The 18,405-nt window shown below is 39.3% G+C and overlaps 1 protein-coding gene across 1 annotated transcript; it reads right to left on the bottom strand.

Annotated features, from left to right (window-relative positions):
• Positions 1 to 2,925: 2,925 nt before the first annotated feature.
• On the bottom strand, positions 2,926 to 16,432 carry CBLIF (cobalamin binding intrinsic factor; the record flags this gene model as incomplete). Its single annotated transcript, XM_080640851.1, has 9 exons — positions 2,926 to 2,987; positions 4,953 to 5,071; positions 7,359 to 7,560; positions 8,924 to 9,101; positions 12,472 to 12,653; positions 13,611 to 13,751; positions 14,173 to 14,286; positions 15,223 to 15,399; positions 16,354 to 16,432. 9 exons carry the CDS (start codon positions 16,430 to 16,432, stop codon positions 2,926 to 2,928), a joined length of 1,254 nt encoding a protein of 417 aa, XP_080496977.1.
• Positions 16,433 to 18,405: the final 1,973 nt, after the last annotated feature.

Below are 18,405 nucleotides of genomic sequence, written 5' to 3'. Positions count from 1 at the left end.
CATAGTAGATCCCAGGTCAATATCACTCTCCTTTCCCTCATCCCTGCAGATACAGATGAACACACAGTTAATTACTAGGCACATAGCAAAAACAAGGTTTTCACACATGAAACCAACCTATGATTCCCTTCCTTCACTGTCTCCCACACCACTCTTGCTCCTCCAATTTCTATCATTAGAGCAAAAGTTGGGGGCAGGACTCTTACACCCTCACACACATATACAAACACACATATTCTTTTCATTGCCTAATTTATGGTTAAATAAGAAAACAATCTTTGTTTAAAATATTTTTTCTTGCCCTAGCTGGTTTGGCTCAGTGGATAGAGCATCAGCCTGTGGACTGAAGGGTCTCAGGTTCGATTCTGGCCAAGGGTACATGCCCGGGTTGCGGGCTCGGTCCCCAGTGGGGGCATGCAGGAGCAGCCGGTCAATGATTCTCTCTCATTATTGATGTTTCTATCTCTCTCTCCCTCTCCCTTCCTCTCTGAAATCAATAAAAATTTATTTTAAAAAAATAATCCTTTCTTTAAAAAAAAATAAAATGCTTTTTCTCTATTTTCCAGTTGCTCAAAAATTATGTATTGAATGGAGAAAATTTATAAAACAGAGAAGTAAACAAAGTCACCAATAATTCCATCACACAGAGATAACCACATACCTCTCTGGCATGGGTGATGTTATATAATATTATGTCCTCTTGCCATGTCAGCAAGTGTTTATCTTCAACATGAATTTTAGTGACTTTAAAAAAATAAATTTGTATTGATTTCAAAGAGTAAGGGAGAGGGAGAGAGAGATAGAAACAGCAATGATGTAAGAGTGTCATTGATCAGCTGCCTCCTGTACACCCCCTATTGGGGATTGAACCTGCAACCCAGGCATGTGCCCTTGACGGGAATCGAACCTAGAACCCTTCAGTCTGCAGGCTGATGCTCTACCCTCTGAGCCAAACTGGCTAGGGCAATTTTAGTGACTTTTAAGTATCTTGTCATAGGGCTCCACCAAGGTTTACCTATCCATTGCTTTCCTGTTGGACATACAGATTGTTTTCATTTTTTCCATGTTATAAACATTATGATATGTTATGAGAGAGTACTAGTCACCACTGCCTAAGGATTCCTTCATTGCTCTCTGGTAACAGTCCTGGCCTTTTTCTTGGGTATAGTGACTTACTTATAGGTATATTGGGAATGGGGACCTGTGCCTGTGTAGTTCACATCTCTCTTTCCTGGGAACCAGACTGTTACCAGAGAGCAGGTTCTTGCTCTGAGATGCTAGGGGGCAGGGTGGAGTGTGGGAGACCTATGACAGGGCCGTTAGTCTGTCTGGACTGGGGTTCAGCACTAAGAGGTGTATTGAGGCTGCATATCTAAGGTTCATTCTCTAATTGTCCCATCATGTTGACTCTTGTATATCTGTGTCCACTTATGATCCTTCCCTTCATATAACTTTCAGAATTGGGATTTTTTTTGGAGTCAAAGTTAGGTACATTTTACTAGTAGGTGTTTATGATATAAATTTTCATATCCTTATCAGTGTTGACTCCTACCAGCAGAGATTAGGGTTTTGACTGTCTTTGAAAGCTTTCATATATACACATAGCAACATATATCATGGGCTTATAGATATATTTACATTTAATATATAAAATTATATATATATTATACTAGAGGCCAGGTGCTCGACATTCGTGCACTGGGGGGGGGAGGGGGGTTTCCTCAGCCTGGCCTGTGCCCTTTTATTATATAGGATATGAAGTGGGATTATAGATATAGAGTATATCTACATTTAATGTATAAAATGTATTATTAACTTTTATATTAAATACAAGTTACATTTATATTAAATGTATATCCTATATAATAAAAGGCTAATATGCAAATTGACCAAACGGTGGAATGACTGGTCACTATGATGTGCACTGACCACCAGGGGGCAGACACTCAACACAGGAGCTGCCCCTTGGTGGTCAGTGCACTCCCATAGGAGGAGCACTGCTCAGCCAGAAGCCAGGCTCACAGCTGGACTGTGAGAGGGTGCAGGTCAGGCTGAGGGATATCCCCTGAGTGCACGAATTTCGTGCACTGGGCCTCTAGTTTATATATAAATTATATAAAAATATACCTTTTAAACTTGATTTTGCCAGAACAAATACTAAAAATGGAAGGGGAGAGTTATGACATTAATATAATTTGCTTCATTCTGAACTATCTGGGCATCTCATATGAAGTAATTCTTGCCATTTCATGTATGTATATATGTATATACATAAGTTTACACTTTGTGATTAGAAAAGGAGTACTTGGTATGTTAAACAAAAATAGGAGTTTTAAAATATATCATTTCATTTGTGTAAATAAAGGAGTGTGTTAATTAATCAAGAAGCTCAGGCCTGGCCAGTGTGGCTCAGTCATTGAGCATCAGCCCATGAACCATGAAGTCACGGTTCAATTCCCAGTCAGGGCATATGCCCAGGTTACAGGCTGGATCCCCAGTAGGGGCGTGCAGGAGGCAGCTAATCAATGTCTCGATATTTCTCTCTCATGGACGTTTCCATCTATCTCTATCCCTCTCCCTTACTCTCTCTAAAATCAAATATATATATATATATATATATATATATATATATATATATATATATTAAAGAAGAAAGTCAGAATGATCTCCAAAAATATCAACTGGGTTCTTCCATCTCCCTCACCCTAGGTTTAAATGATGACTGGTAGTAACTGCCTTGAGAAGCCGAACTTTGTTTTCATGAGTCACAGATGGTACAACTCTAGAGAAGTTTGCATCATCATTTATTCTACATATGGTTTCCACATTTTGTTTTGTTTTGTTTTTGAACCAGGAATATGGTATGACCGTAGCATTCCAACCATCCTTTGGATATATTCAATAGAATCTGAACTCACGTTGTCCTTAATACTGGGTGAAATTAGCTGTGATGTGCTCATGATTGAAAGGTATATAGTCAGCAACTCCTGAAAACAAGCAGAGAGTAACAGAGATCACCATGGTACATATAACTACCCACACCTCCCAAAGGATCAGGCCATTGTTAGAGAAGTAAAATCATTGTAGAGCAAAATGGGTAGCTTGGTGAGTATGGAAGGAGCATTGAATTAAAATTTAGGGAGTCCTTGTTTGCAGGCTCTAGGTGGCCATAGGGAGCATGTCTTTGAGCAAGCCCTTAAATTGTGTGAGCCTCATATATAAAATTGCACAAATAATATTTATCCTGGATTACAAATAATGAATATTAGGTGCCTAATATTGTACCAGACACATGATAAGTGTTCAATTAATGGTTGTTATTATCAAAATGATGTATTTAAGCCAGATTTAGAGCATTCAGGGCAGGAACTTATATTAACTTTTGATTTTGTTGAGAATTCTTGTCTTTTAGAGCAGGAAAGCTAAGATGGTGACAATACTGATGATCAGTTTTCAAGAAGCCCATCATCAGAAAGAATGACAATCCAGGCCCAAATCTTTTTACATCTCTGAGGCCTTTCTGTTTACTATCCCTTCCTTCAAAGTAGAATAATAATTGGCATGCATGAGAGTAAACCTGCTTAAGTCAGGCAATTCTTGACATGAAGGTGGCAGGGAACTAATAACAATAAATTAGCATTTTTTAAACACAGGCTTTGCAAAAGACATTGCACTTACTCATTTTAAACACATTATTGCTAATCCTCACAATAATCCAATAAATGTTTATTACTATTTCCATTTTGTGACTGTGGGAACCAGCTCAGAGAAGATTCATTACTTGCCTGATGCAGCTATTAAATAAGAGAAAGAGCTTTTAATCAAGGCTCATATGACTCTAAGATCCTTATTAATATGCTTTGCTGCAATCCCACAAATTCCTATTGGCCAGATTTTGTTAGTACATGATAGACTCTCAGAAAACATCTCTCCCATTGTCATCTTGGATATTGAAGCATCTTAACAGAGCCCAGTCTTGGCTCTGCTATGACTTTAGTTGGCTTCACATCTCTCTACATGGTGACAATATCAGATTAACTAGGTAACGTCATCCTTAGACAAAACCATATACCACTGCCCTTACAGGATATTTTAGTTTTTATGCTAACATTTTAAAGAATGTTTAAGTTTTGCTGAACTTGTTGATTTATTCATCCTTCTTTTCCCACACAAAATGCACATACAGATGTTCTTTGGAGATTTAAAAAGAAATGCATACAGCAAAAAAGGTGAAGAATGAATTTTGAGTGAATCTGTGGTATACTAATGAAGCACACTCTTCCTGGGCTTGACTCTCTGCTCTGTCACACGCTAGACATGTGCCTTTTTACAAGTCCCTTTCATGTCTCTAAGACATAGTTCCTTTCTCTGTAAAAAGAGATTCACTAATACCTACAAAATGGATGTATGAAACAAGAAAATGTAACATCTCTACACAAATGGTGATTATTCTATCCTTCATATTGTTTACTACTGGCTATGAATTCACTGTTTTCCGTCTTTTCTTTTTGTCTCTCTCACATTATTTGCTTTTTCCTTCTTCAGCCCTTATTGTTTTAAGTAGATTACTCCACTTTTCTTGTTCACTGGGTATTTTCCCAGAATGGAGTTAGGATTCTTGATTTTTTTAAAAGCCTTTTAAAATAGCTACTCATTCTATCTGTCTATCTATCTACCTATCTATCTACCTATCTATCTATCTATCTATCTATCTATCTATCTATCTATCTATCATCTATCATCATTATATCATTTATCAACCAGCTAACATGTATCTATATATTTATCTATTTTTCTATCCACCATCTATCTATCATTTATCACTTACCAATTATCTATCATCTATCACTTAGTATTTACTGATCAAATTAATGAACTAATTAAATAAGGAAATTAAATAATGTAGCCTTCAACCTATGGAGGAAATGTCCCCATTTCTTTTATTCTCTAACCTTCATTCAAAGGTGTCTTGCCACTAAGGAACTGCCAATATGTCTTGTGATTCACATTTTCAGCAATATTGTTGATAGAAGAGACAATAGGGCCCCACGATGTCATTGTGGTTTCAAATCTGTAAGAATAAAATCATATATATGATTAACACTTTACTTTAGGTCTGTTTATTTGTAATCCAGGTTAAGGAGGGTAAGATGAAGGGACAAAGGTATTTAAGTGCGTTAAAGATCAGATAAAATCATGCTTAAAAGAGAAAATGTAAATGACTAATAAATATGAAATCACTTGGACTTAAATGAAAGGATTTAAAAGATAATCATTAATAAGCAAATTAAATATGTAAATGTGCAACAATGGGCAAATACTAGTAATTAGGTAAGTGATGGAATGAATATCCAACATTATGTAATTTGCAGTTATGAAAACTGTATTTTTCAACAATTTCCAGTGACATGGGAAAAGGCTTATGTAATAATGGTAAGTGAAAATGTGGGATACAAATTTTATATAAAATACTCATCCCACATCTATAGTGGATCACAACTATTTGTAATATGCATAGAAAAAAACACCTATAAAATTATAAAAAACAGCAACAGTGATTATATTGTGGATGGACTATAGAGGTTTTGTTTCCTTTATGGTTTTTCTTCCTCAAAATTTCTACAATGTGTATTTTTATTACATTCATAGTCTGAAAAGGAAAAATCAGGCAAAATTAAAGGTAAGCTCAGAGAAGTAAAGTATATTCAGAGGGTTGTTTGAAAATTAAGTATTCTTGAGGTGCAATTTTTCCCCCTGACTTGTCTATAGAAGACAGAGAAGTTTAATGGTTCAGATCTCAACTCTATTAATTACACATTATATGACTTTAGGAATATTACTTAACTTCTTTGGGCCTAAATGGTTCTGTCTATAAAATGGGAATAAGCATAGAGGAAATAAAACCTCTTTAGTTCATCCACAATATATTCACTGTTGCTGCTTTTTATAATTTTGTAGGTGTTTTTTCTATGCATATTACAAAGGGTCCTGGGTTTGATTCCAGTCAAGGGCATGTACCTTGGTTGCAGGCACTCTCCGGCCTGGGCCTTGGTCAGGGCTCTTGCAAGAGGCAACCAATCAATGTGTTTCTCTCACGTTGATGTTTCTATCTGTCTTTCCCTCTCTCTCCCACTCTCCCAAAAATGGAAAAATATCCTTGGGTGAGTATTAACAAAACAAAACAAACAAACAAACAAAAAGAACTGCACAGATACAATACTCTCAACAAAAACAAAAGGCATATCTAATTATGCCCTTGACTGGAATCAAACCGGGGACCCTTTGTAATATGTATAGAAAAAACACCTACAAAATTATAAAAAGCAGTAACAGTGAATATATTGTGGATGAACTAAAGAGGTTTTTTCCTCTATGCTTTTTCTTCCTCAAAATTTCTACTCTGTGTATTTTTATTACATTCATAGTCAGCAAAAGAAAAATCAGTGGTCCACAGGCCTATGCTCCACCCATTGAGTCAAATCGGCTAGGACTGTGCAGTTTTTTAACTTGGATCATCACCTCTACCCGATCTCTTTTGCCTGTACTGACCTCTTTTTCTAGAACTTCCTTTATACCTCCAAAAGCTTCCTGATGTTTCTCTTTCAAACACCCACAATTAAAAATACCTAGAGGAATTATGTTTCTCTCTCTTCCTGATACTCCTGTCAATAGTGCTGAAGCTTCTTTCTCTTGACCTCCATATCCTGTACGCAGAGCCCTGTGACTCTTCCTTGCTATGAGTCCATTTATACTAGAGGCAGTCTTCATCACTTTACAGCTTCATTACTATAGTCTCTTATGCCCCAGCATTTAACATTTTACAACATGGCTTTTCATATTCAAAATCTTGCAGTACTTCTCTGCAATATGAAGTCCAACCTCCTTAGTGTGGTATTTCAAGCTTTTTACAAAACCACCAAATCTATCCTTCCAGATTCAATTAAATCTCAAATTCTCTGCTCTAATCAAGCTGGCTTACTCATTGACCTTGAATTCCTTTCCCATTCCAGTCTTGAATTCTTTGTTCTAATCATTCCCTCTTTCTAAATGCTACTCTCTCATATTTTCCTGGATGGTACTTATTCTTTGAATGTGGTCCAAAGCCACGAGCTTCTTGACTGTTCTAATCCACAATGGACTCTCTCTCCTTTGAATTCCTTTTAAAAAAATTCTATCATATATTGATTTGGATGATGTAATTTTTCATGAGAAATTGCAGGCTCTCAAGGGGCCATTTAAATAAAAATCTGTTATATTATGAGAAGGAAAAAGAGTAAGTAAATGAAGGAAAGAGAGAGCAAAAATGGTAATTCAGGTTAGGCTCAGAAAGAATGGCGAATGCCACTTGTAGTGCTCACTTGAATGTGGAATTTTTGCGTTGTGCTTCTTCTAGGACCACAAGTAGCACAGACCCACTTTTCACACTAACATCTATGGTGAAATTGAAGAGCAGCTCCACTCCCCTCAGCTGGTTATTGATAGTGTATTTGACAGTGATGTTGGATGCCATGGTGGGGACAGGACTAGGATGGTTGGGTAGAGTTGGATGTACCTCAGGATCTGTGAAGAGCAAAGAGGCCAAAATTATTAACCACAATAGGGTTTGTATTAAAGGGGCAAAATCTCTGTTGTCGGAAACCCGTCCCAGTAAACATTTCATGAAATGGCAATGAGTTTGTAGAATGTTCACAATGAAGCTCTCATTTCCATTCTAGAGAACTGATTGTAGTTGAAGAAATGACAGATAGTTGTACAATGGACATTTATTTTATTAAAAGAATTTGTAACTTGAAGGGAGGATTGAGAGCCCTAAGTCATGTATTTTACACGGCACTCATTGTTAAGTTGTATGTTTGTTGTTGTTGTTAACCCTAAGAATGGAAGCAAAGGTAGTACATTTCAGACTATTTAACAAAATACCTGGGCAGCTATTGTGGAATCCTGGGAGGGAACTCCACTGTCACCTGGTTAAAGCTGGGAAATCAATAGGAAGAAGCCTAAGGTTAGGAGAATGTGGCTATATCTGGTATGATTGGGATTAGGTTATTTGATTATAGATTCTGTTCTGAGATAGAAAAAGGGTTTATTAATCTCTGCTTATCTTAGGAAGCCCATACAACATAACATGAATAATATTTATTTTAGTATTTGAGTAGAAAGAAGAGTTGGAGAAAACTAAATCCAAATATTAGTTATGTCTGGAGTGATATAATTTTTATGCAGGACTCCCAGTTTCTAAATGCATATTTCTGCATTGTATCTCTGTATTATATTTGTAATTGGGCAAAATAAGGATATTTCAAATAAAAAGGTTGTGTGCCAGGGTTCTACCCCATCCATATGGTGTGCTTTGAGCACCAAGGGTTCATATTTAGAGCTTTAAGACTTGCCTGAAATGTCAACTCTGTTCTTTTCCTAAGCCTCCCAGATGAAGACAGTGATTGATTACACTTTCTTTGCTTTTGCACTATATATGTCTTCTATTTCTATTTAATAATTACTTCATTCCTCCAAATATTGTAGTTTTTGTCTACATATTTGTCAGCTGGATTTGTACAGAGAAGATATGCTAAGATAGTGCATATTTGGTACATTTGTCAAATGAATGAAGTGATATGTTATTTGATTGTTAGGACCATGGATCCTCCCTCTCTATTTCACAAAATGCTTTACTCACAGTAGGTTATCACTAAATGTGTGTTGAATGAAGTGGACATGAGGACTGAATTCTGAGTGCAGGATGGTATATGGCTGTGTGTTATCACATAACTCTTGAGGATTGGAAGCCAGATGTGGTTCTGCCTACATGGAAGTAATGGACATAAAAAAGCCTATATACCACTTAAAATTGATCCCACATAACATTCCTGATATAAGTTGTCCGTTTATGACATGAGGAAAGACAGATGTTAAGAGTTCTTACCAGGGCTGCAAGACGTGAGGGGCACATCTAGGTATGTCTTCCCTTTCAGGGAAGGGAGGATTTGGGCAATGGACATGGGGTTGTAAAATTTTCCCAGCTTAATCTCATTAAGTACTGCATCCATAGTCTTCTTGCAGTTCCATTCTTTGTTAGATTGTTTAGGTGTCACGGAGAGAGCCTGGAAAACACACACACACACACACACACACACACACACACACACACACACACACACACACAGATAGAGATAGATTAGGCTTGTTTTATAAGGGATACACTTGATTATTAATCTCTTTGATCACCCAGAGTCCAAACTGAAGCTGCTTAGGAACATCTGTCTTGTTCACGGCTGCATTCCCACCATTTAGCTCAGTGTCTGTCACATACTAGCCACACACTTAGATTCTGGGAACACTATTAGGGCTGCTATATTTACTAACAGTTCTTGCACAGAGAATGAGGGCAAGAGCTGGGCAAAGCAAGCTCCAGGGGAGCTTCAGTCTTGGACATCCAAACATAGTAGATCTCTTTTGATTTGTGTTGTCCTGCACACCCTTTGGTGTACTCTCCCCACACTTTTGATCATGTTGGGACTGTCACCCAGAGGCTCCATCACTCTTGCCAGTGGTGGACTCATGTACTGTGCTGGGATAATTATGGAATGTCATCCTCTTGGTGACAGTGATTGGTGGACACATGCACTAATCGAAGTTCTTCCCTGATAAACAGACATTGAGAGAAGCATTTTGTTTCCCTACTGGGGTTATTTAGCTGGTACCAACTAAGTAAGCATTGAGTTGTTAGTTACCATCTTTTTTGGCCACTTGGAAGAAGCCAAGGAGCAGGAATGAATGGCAAAAACCAGGGCTGAGACATGAAAAAAAGAGTGGTCCCTGATATCCTGATTGGAGTCCTTTATTTTGATGAATTCTGAAATCGCCTAATCCATCCTTGGATGCCGGGATTCTTGTCCTAGCCTTACAAAGGGTTCAGCATTCTGGAGAAAGGGGCTGATGTGTAGATTAAGGAGTCCAAAGACGAAAGATAATCTTGAAAGGCATTAGGGGTCAGAGGATCTTCAGCTAAAGGAACCGAAGACTACTACCTAGACTCAGGACCCTGCTTTTATTAACACAATTTGCCCTAAGGCAAGGTGGAGACATACACTTCAAAGGGTAGGGTATCAAAGGGTATTATCAGGTTGGGGAATAGCCTACAGCTGTTCAGGTGTTTGGTTAACAGGAGGCAATAAAATGCTCTGAGCTGTCTGGCAGCAAACAATATCTATTCAGGTTTGGGGGAAGTGCTATTTAGCCTTTCCAACAGGTAAACTACATATGTGGCTCACCCTTGTTGAGCCCACCAAGCTTCACCAACCTTTTGATGAAACTCTTGTAATTATTACATGCTGGAATTGGTTCCTGGCACTTGGACATCCCAGTTTATGTGAAATAGTAAGTTACCACTTCGTTACCACTTCCCTCCCTTTAGGATTGTGCTGGCCATGGTCACCAGAGCCTGTTAATGGACTGAAATTGCTGATGATCAGTTTACCTGAAGCTTGAGATGGGAAATGGGAGAAAGGAAAAAGGTGTCAGAAATGCCTCTGTGAGGCATTAGTATGAGCAATTAAATAGTTTGGAAAGGCACAACCATCACTGTTAACCTCATCAACCATGAGCTGTGGCTCTTTATAGGGCAGTTTGGTTTAGGCATCCCATGGGTACTCCTCACCAACCTTATCTTGTTCACTTTCCATATTCAACTCCCAAATCCCACTAAGTAAGATGGAGCCCCTTGGGATAAACTACCAACACCAACACTCTAGAGAGGAGTAACACTGTGAGAATTCATCAATAACTTTGCATGAGGAAGGTCAGGTCCTTTTCAAGTTAAGTTTCTATTTGAGGAGCCTTGAAAGCCTAAGCATATTGATGGAAGAAAGAAGAAAAATTCCGGAACAGAGGAAATGTCTCATGAGTGCCTTTGGGAAGCAATGTGGGTGGCTCAGGCCATTGAAGGGTACTGATACCCTGGAAGAAGGTGAGTGAGGGCTGAATCATAAGCTCAATGTCACCACTCTTCTGCTGGGAGAAACCACCAACAATCATTGCACACCACATTGTGCCTGTGATTTGTTTTTATACCTTTGCAACCTTGTTATTATGAGGAAAAATAAAATTCAGATAAATTCAATTATTTGCTAAAGTGATGGCAGATTTAAACCCAAGTTATTATAGCTCCCAAGGCCTTTGGTTTTTTTGTACTAGAACATTTTAGATTAGAAAAAGGTTATATATTTTGATTCAACTCCAAAATTGGGCCATAAGTGAGGCAGGAGGAAGCTTTTTATTATAACTGACAAGAAATTCACATAACCTGTTATCTGCATATGGATGCAGTCTTGCCTTTTCATAGAAATAGCTTTAATAATTCTCAGGAACAGTTTATCAGATTATACCCTGCAAATGATAAAATCCCAAACAGAATTCATTAACCAAATTAGCCATAACAAAATACTTCTCTGTCTTACGTTAGGTGAAGCAAGTTTATTTTAAGTGAGTCATAACTAAAACACATTTTCTATCCCTTTGCACTGCTTTTGTTCTTCCACAAAGCTTTCTAGACCTGAGCCCTGGGATTGGCCTCATATGTTTCAGCCATGGTAACAAACAACATTTTGTTGTACAGCAAATTCCATTGACATAGAGACTGGGTATTTTGAGACTTTGAAGCACAAACTTTTTAGTTTGGAATAGAGGATTTGGCCATAGATGACCCTTTAGTTTCTGACTCTAGTTGCTTATCTCTCCCCATTATAATTGGTGTGCTTTCCATGGGAGGATGCTGCTTTAATCAACCCTAATCAAGCAGCATGTTATGTAATCCAACTCCAGGAATCTATACAAGGGAAGTATGGACTTGGTTACCTGACACATGTGGCTCCACCATTTATTAGAGCTCTTTGTGAGATGAAAATCAGATCAAGATTGAAATAAAGCTTGACAAAGATTTGATGTGAGCCTTGAAAGCATTAGCATATTGATTAGATTATTTTAATTAACATTTTGAATACAAGCCCATCCTTTTTTTGGGGGGGGGGGATCGAGATAAAGGGCTGAAAAAAGAACACTTGATAGGCAAGGTGGAATTAGAAAGCTCAATATTTTTTTGAGAACCTATTTTAATCTCTTTATTTTTATACATTAAATTTCCTTAGTCTATAATTATTATGAACAAACTTTCATTATTAATAATATATAATTTTCTTGGATTTATTTGTTTTGTTTTTGTTTACCCAAGGAAGGGAAAAGAGTTCATGTAGATTTGTTTTCACACTTTACTCTGGAAGAGGGTAAGTGAGGGAGGAATTAACACTTACCAGCATTTTACCAGTAGAGAAACTGAGGCACAGGCACCACAAGGAATCTATCTTAGGTCACACTAGTTGGTTTTTCCCAGAGACTTTAGAAGAAGCCTGGTCTCTTGATCCTACAATCCAGTCTAATTGGCATGGACCCAATGAAGAGCATCATTAATATGTTTACCTGCATGGCAAGCCCAGTACTGTAGATGTCCCCAATGATTCCATTGTCTTTGATCCTCATGCTGATATCCTCCACAGTATCCTTTAGTACCTGACCAAATAGTGTTCTGTAACCTTCCTCTGATCCTACAGGGATCTTGTTGTACATACAGGTCAGAGCCAAGGTCACCATTGCTCCAGTGTCTGTGAATCATATGGGGATAAGAGAACTACAACCACAACAATATGAACAACTAACATTTATCTGCATATGGATAACTTACTGCATACTAGGTGCATTATCTCCTTTACTCTTCAGATGGTCTTAGGCGACCCTGCTAGTGGTTCTCAACCTGTCGCGACCCACAGGTTGAGAACCGCTGCTGTAGAGTCTAAGATCATCGGAAAACACAGATATTTACATTACGATTCATTAACAGTAGCAAAATTAGTTATGAAGTAGCAACAAAAATAATTTTATGGTTGGAGGTCACCACAACATGAGGAACTGTATTAAAGGGTCGCGGCATTAGAAAGGTTGAGAACCACTGGTAGAGAGTGGCAGAGGAGAAAAATGACCATGAATGAGGGACATTATACAGAGAAGGGATCATTAGATGCAGAAGGATGGGCCCAAGAAGGAAATAGTGTTATAGAGGCAAAGCTTTCATTCACAAGCAGCCATGTTTGCAGAATGAAGGGACAAGACGGTTCCACTGTGTCCTTGAAGGGGAGCACGGTGGGCTTAGGGTTCAGAAAGTAGCTGTTTAATAGAGCATATTTGAATTTCTAAGGAGAAGAATTGAGAAGAATAGAATGTGGAAGCATCACTAGTGATAAAAGAGAGGGTTCATGGTAGATCTGAGTCTAGATGTAGATTTAATAATTTGCCTGGGAACAAACCTGACCTGGGTGACATGTTTAATTGCTCCCAATGGAGAGTCTGTAACTGCCAGACATTTCAAGTATTGTCTAGGTTTTACCATCTACCTTTCATTTATTCCTTAATTCACATGTCCAACAAATATTTGTTAAATACTCCCCTCTACAGACATTTTCATGATCCCCAGCTCTGCCCCCTCCTACTTTCCCTCTAGCCCCACCATTCAGTGCCCTCAATGTTCCCAACTCAGGGCAGTTTGAAAGTGGCGACCAACTCACCTACATTGAAGGGAGAGGAAGTGGCCAGCAGGGTCTTGGCAAAACGGGCTGCTATTGGTAAGGTTGTCTCAGGGTTCTTCTGGCACAGTGCCAAGATCGCCAGACTGGGCCCATAGAAGCTTGAAGCCTCAGCGTTGGGGCCTTGGGAGAGGATAGAGGGCCTACATAAGACTAACATTCACCACAATGAGGACATTTGTGAGATAAGAAATGCCAAACCTTTTAAATAGACATTGTTGGAAAACCTTTCCAAAAAGAAAGATGCCATATTGGCTAAAGATCCCATCTATATTTCTCTGGCATGAGAATGGAATAAAAGGGTTGGTGCTGTCTCCAGCCACGTGATGGCATGGTAAGGCTGTGGCCCTGGGCTACTGATCTTTTCTGGTTCATTTTGGATTGGAAGTGAGTAACTCACCTATGGAATTAGCAGAGGGAACTTGAGTGGAGATACCTTGTCTCTTTCCTAACTTTCCACTCTCCTACGCTTTTCTTTCTAGGTGTAAAATTCTCAGGAAGGACCATTTGCCTCACTCTCCTCTCGCTTCCGACGAGGTCTTACTTGAAGGTGCCCAGGTCTCCATTTGTCTCTGTAGAGTGGATACTTTATTCCCAGGGTCTCGGCAGGAGGAGGTCAGGGCCATGATGGTGAGTGCGAGCTGACCAATGGTCATATCTGCAGAGCAGAGAACAAAATAGTTAAAGGTATTTTCAGGCAAGAGAAAGCACCAGGGGCCAGAGCTGAACTCTCTGCTTCTTTCCAGATCATTTTGAATTTTTAAAATAGTGTGATTTTTTTTTAATCTGTCTTAATTCTTAAGGAAAGAAGTATGGAAAAAATACTTAAGGAACATTTAATCCAGTGGCCTCTATGTGACTTGAGAACTCCAAGAATCCACAGTGTTTTTCTTTAGAAAAGCATCAAGAACTCCCATACAAATTCACATATGAAAATTTATAGTTGCAAAATAATTTTTTAAAATATATTTTTCTTGATTTCAGAGAGGAAGGGAAAGGGAGAGATAGATAGAAATATCAATGATGAGAGAGAATCATTGATCAGCTGCCTCCTACACGCCCCACACTGGGGATTGAGCCCACAACCTGGGCATGTGCCCTGACTGGGAATCAAACTGTGACTTCCTGGTTCACAGGTCGATGCCCAACCACTGAGCAACACTAGCCAGGTGTAAAATAATTTTAACTTTATTTTATAACTTGAGATTCAAGGCAACTCCTGTGAGGGAGCAGAACAGAGATTTGATTATTATTATCCTTGTTGTGATTACTATTAGCGTTATTGTTATTAGAATCATCTGCATTTTGCAAATGAGAAAAATGACCTTAAGCAGGATAGACTGTTCAAGGTCAGGGTTAATAAGTGGCAGAGCCAGAACTAGAAGCCCACTGTTTTTCCATCTAGTCTAGAGCTCCTTCTGCATTAGTGCACTCCTCTATGAATGTCCCAACTTCATACACAGATCTTTCCATGTGTTTTCCAGATATGTTGGGAAAGGTGTTTGGGAGATGGGGATTGGGAGTTGGGATCTGGGGTGGTGAACAGTGTGCAGGATTCAGGGAGCATGTGGATGGAAAGGCTTGGACTTCTCACCAGCTGTGTCAATGGCCATGAGCTGGCGAGTCAGGAGCTTCTGGGCCTCCAGGTTGTAGGGTCCAACCAGGTTCATGGCAATCAGGACGCTGGGGTTGGGGTAGATTGAGTTGATCACAGAGTTCTCCATAAGCACTTGCATACTGTTAACCAAGGGCTGCTGTGCTGGGGGAACAGCTGAGAAGAGACAAACCATTTACAAAACCCCTCACCCTCATTCCCTCTTCCCAGAAACATGTTCCCTGGGTCTTTTAGGAGAAGACAGGATTAGCATTTCAATAATCAGTGATGCTTCTCAGGGCTAATTACTAAAGAGAAATGGAGAAAATATTGAGATTTTCTTCTGAGGCCAATTAGTCCCTATATCTTGTCAAATACTTTTTATCTTTTAAGGAAGTGATTTCTCATTTAACAACTTCAAGCAATATGGCTCATGGACACATTATGTCTAGCACATTCCTCCCCGCCCCCAAATCATTGTTTTTCTTGCATCCATTTTTATTTTTTTTTTTTTTTTTTTTTTTTTTTTTTTTTTTTTATTTTTTTAAATATATATTTTATTGATTTTTTACAGAGAGGAAGGGAGAGGGATAGAGAGTTAGAAACATCGATGAGAGAGAAACATCGATCAGCTGCCTCCTGCACACCCCCTACTGGGGATGTGCCCGCAACCAAGGTACATGCCCTTGACCGGAATCGAACCCGGGACCTTTCAGTCCGCAGGCTGACGCTCTATCCACTGAGCCAAACCGGTTTTGGCTTGCATCCATTTTTAAAAAATCTCATTTTGTAATGACAAATTAAAGATTTGCAATATGACTCAGTGAGTACCCAAAAGGGATCTAGTAGAGGTACCTGGTAAGAACAGTTATTCCCTGGGTGTGCCATCATTCCTGAAACAGTATTTCAATCTCTCTCTATATGAAATGCATAGATTTGTCTCTTAAAGAACTTTCACTATTAAGTCAGGAAAGATGAACCACACATGCCCACCATGGCTCACCCATTTTGGAGCTCTTATAGTGATTGCTTTTTTAACCACTTTCTTATCAGCAAACCAGTATCTGAGGTTTCTGCCTGTCCCTTGGGTATCTGTTTCCCTGACATCCTCGGGAAACACACTATACTTACAGCATGAGCTTCGGGTCTGGGTGCTGGTCCCAGCCAAAGCCCAAAGAAGGTTCAGGAGGTAAAGGGTAAACCAGGCCATCCCTCTATCTCCTGTTCTGTCCAGTCTCCAGTAAAAAAAATCCCAGTGTTATTAAGTGGATTATTTCTCTACTTTCTCTTATATAGGCTTCTCTTTATGGAAAGTCTGCCCTCCACCCCCATCCCAGTCACTCCTGATGACCTCTCTCTCCCTGATAGAACTAATTCCCATTTGCTTATCTATGTTTACCTACTATAGACCTTCCAAGGCGTCTGAAGGTGACTTCTAGGTATCACAGTCATATGAGAAACTTGGGCTGCGTGTGCAGTGAAGGCAATGACAAAGTGCCCTTTAGCCAAATCCTGGGTCTTTACACTGGGAGTATGGCTAAAGACTGAGATAAATGAGACCTCCTCCCAGGGTTAATCCCTGTCAGACCACCTCTGTCTATCTGCAGCCACTTGATTGAGGTCTGTGTGGTTCCTAAGATAACACTTCATTTCATGGTTTGAGGTATGTGCTTTACCATATGCCCTTTGAGGCTCTCAGGAGAGGATCTGCCAGGTGAAGTCTGGCTTTATGTAATCAATGAAGTTGACATGACCTGGACTCCAGTCTAGGCTCTTTGAAGTTGTTTGACTTTAGGCAGGCAATGGACCTGCTTCCCAGAAATTCCATTTGACTTCTCTTTCCTTATCTGGGGATGAAAGTATTTTTCAGATGTTATCTTTCTAAGTAAGTAATTAGAAAATGTGAGATCTATGCACTGTATTAAATGTTAAGTATATACAGGTGTGGGCAAAAGTAAGTAAAGAACTTTGTGCCAAAGTGTGCTTGAGTATAGCAAATAGACTACAAATATTCTCACAGTGGCTCCCTCACTTCTGTCATGTCTCTGCTTAGAGGTCAGCTTTTAGAGAAGTTTTCCTGAACCACTGTATATAAGACATGCTCACCCACTGACCCCCACTGTGCACCTTACCTGTATCACTTCTCACCTTCTGTCACACTATGTGTGCAGTTTATTTATTGTCTGTCCCCTTCCAACTAGAGTGTCTGCTCCAAGGGGCTTTGTCCATTTTGTTCACAGCTCTGTCCCCAGCATTTGAGATACTACCTAGCTCACAGTAGGTACCACTTGAATACCTTTAGAATGAGTGAATTAATGAACAAATATAAGACGGGTTATAAACCATATTTTTCATTTTCGGGGAATGTTAGTGGTTTTGTGAGGTGAGAACACAGGGTACATGTTGGGGTATGCTAGAAAGCTTCTAGCATGGCCCCATCTTCCCAGCTCCTGACACATGCCCTCGCATAACCCCCTTCTCTAGAGTGTGGGCTGGCCTTGTCGCTAATGAATATAATACAGCAAAAGTAATGGGATGAGGTTACAAAAGACCAACTTCCTTCTTGCTTGCAGTCTCTCTCTGGCTCTTCTCATTTTTTGCTCTGATAAAGCTATCTGTCATATAAGCTGCCTTGGGGAAAAACCAGGTGTCGAAAACTGAGAGAAGGTTCCAGCCAACAGCCAAGGAGAAAGGAATCCTGCCAATGACCATGCAATTCTTATTTAATTATTCCAATTGGCTCAAGCAACAAGTCAAACGTTATGCCACTCTGCTTCCTAGTGTTATTAGCAGTCAAGCTTTGAGCTGAAGGAGGCATCAGGCGGCATCTTGACTTCAGCCTTGTCAGAGACCCTTAGCCAGAGGACCCAGTTAAGCCTTCCCTTGGATTTCTGACTCACAGAAACTGTGAGATAAGAAATGTTTTAAGCCATTGAGTTTTAGGGTAACTCATTATGCAGCAATATATAATTGATACATGGCCTATGTGGGTTATGAGACCAGAAAGACAGTTTGGCTCTGCGTGGTAGAGGGCCTTGTATGCCATGTGAGGGAGTATAGACAGAATAATAGCCACTCGAGATGCCCATATCCTAATCCCTGGGACTGGTGAATGTGTTGGGTTACCCAGTAAAGGGAATTAAGGTTGCACATGGAATTAAGGTTGCTAATAAACTGACTTTA

Source organism: Plecotus auritus, assembly GCF_963455305.1.
Source record: "Plecotus auritus genome assembly, chromosome: 9".
Classification (NCBI taxonomy): domain Eukaryota; kingdom Metazoa; phylum Chordata; class Mammalia; order Chiroptera; family Vespertilionidae; genus Plecotus; species Plecotus auritus.
This window is presented reverse-complemented; position numbering and strand designations above follow the sequence as displayed.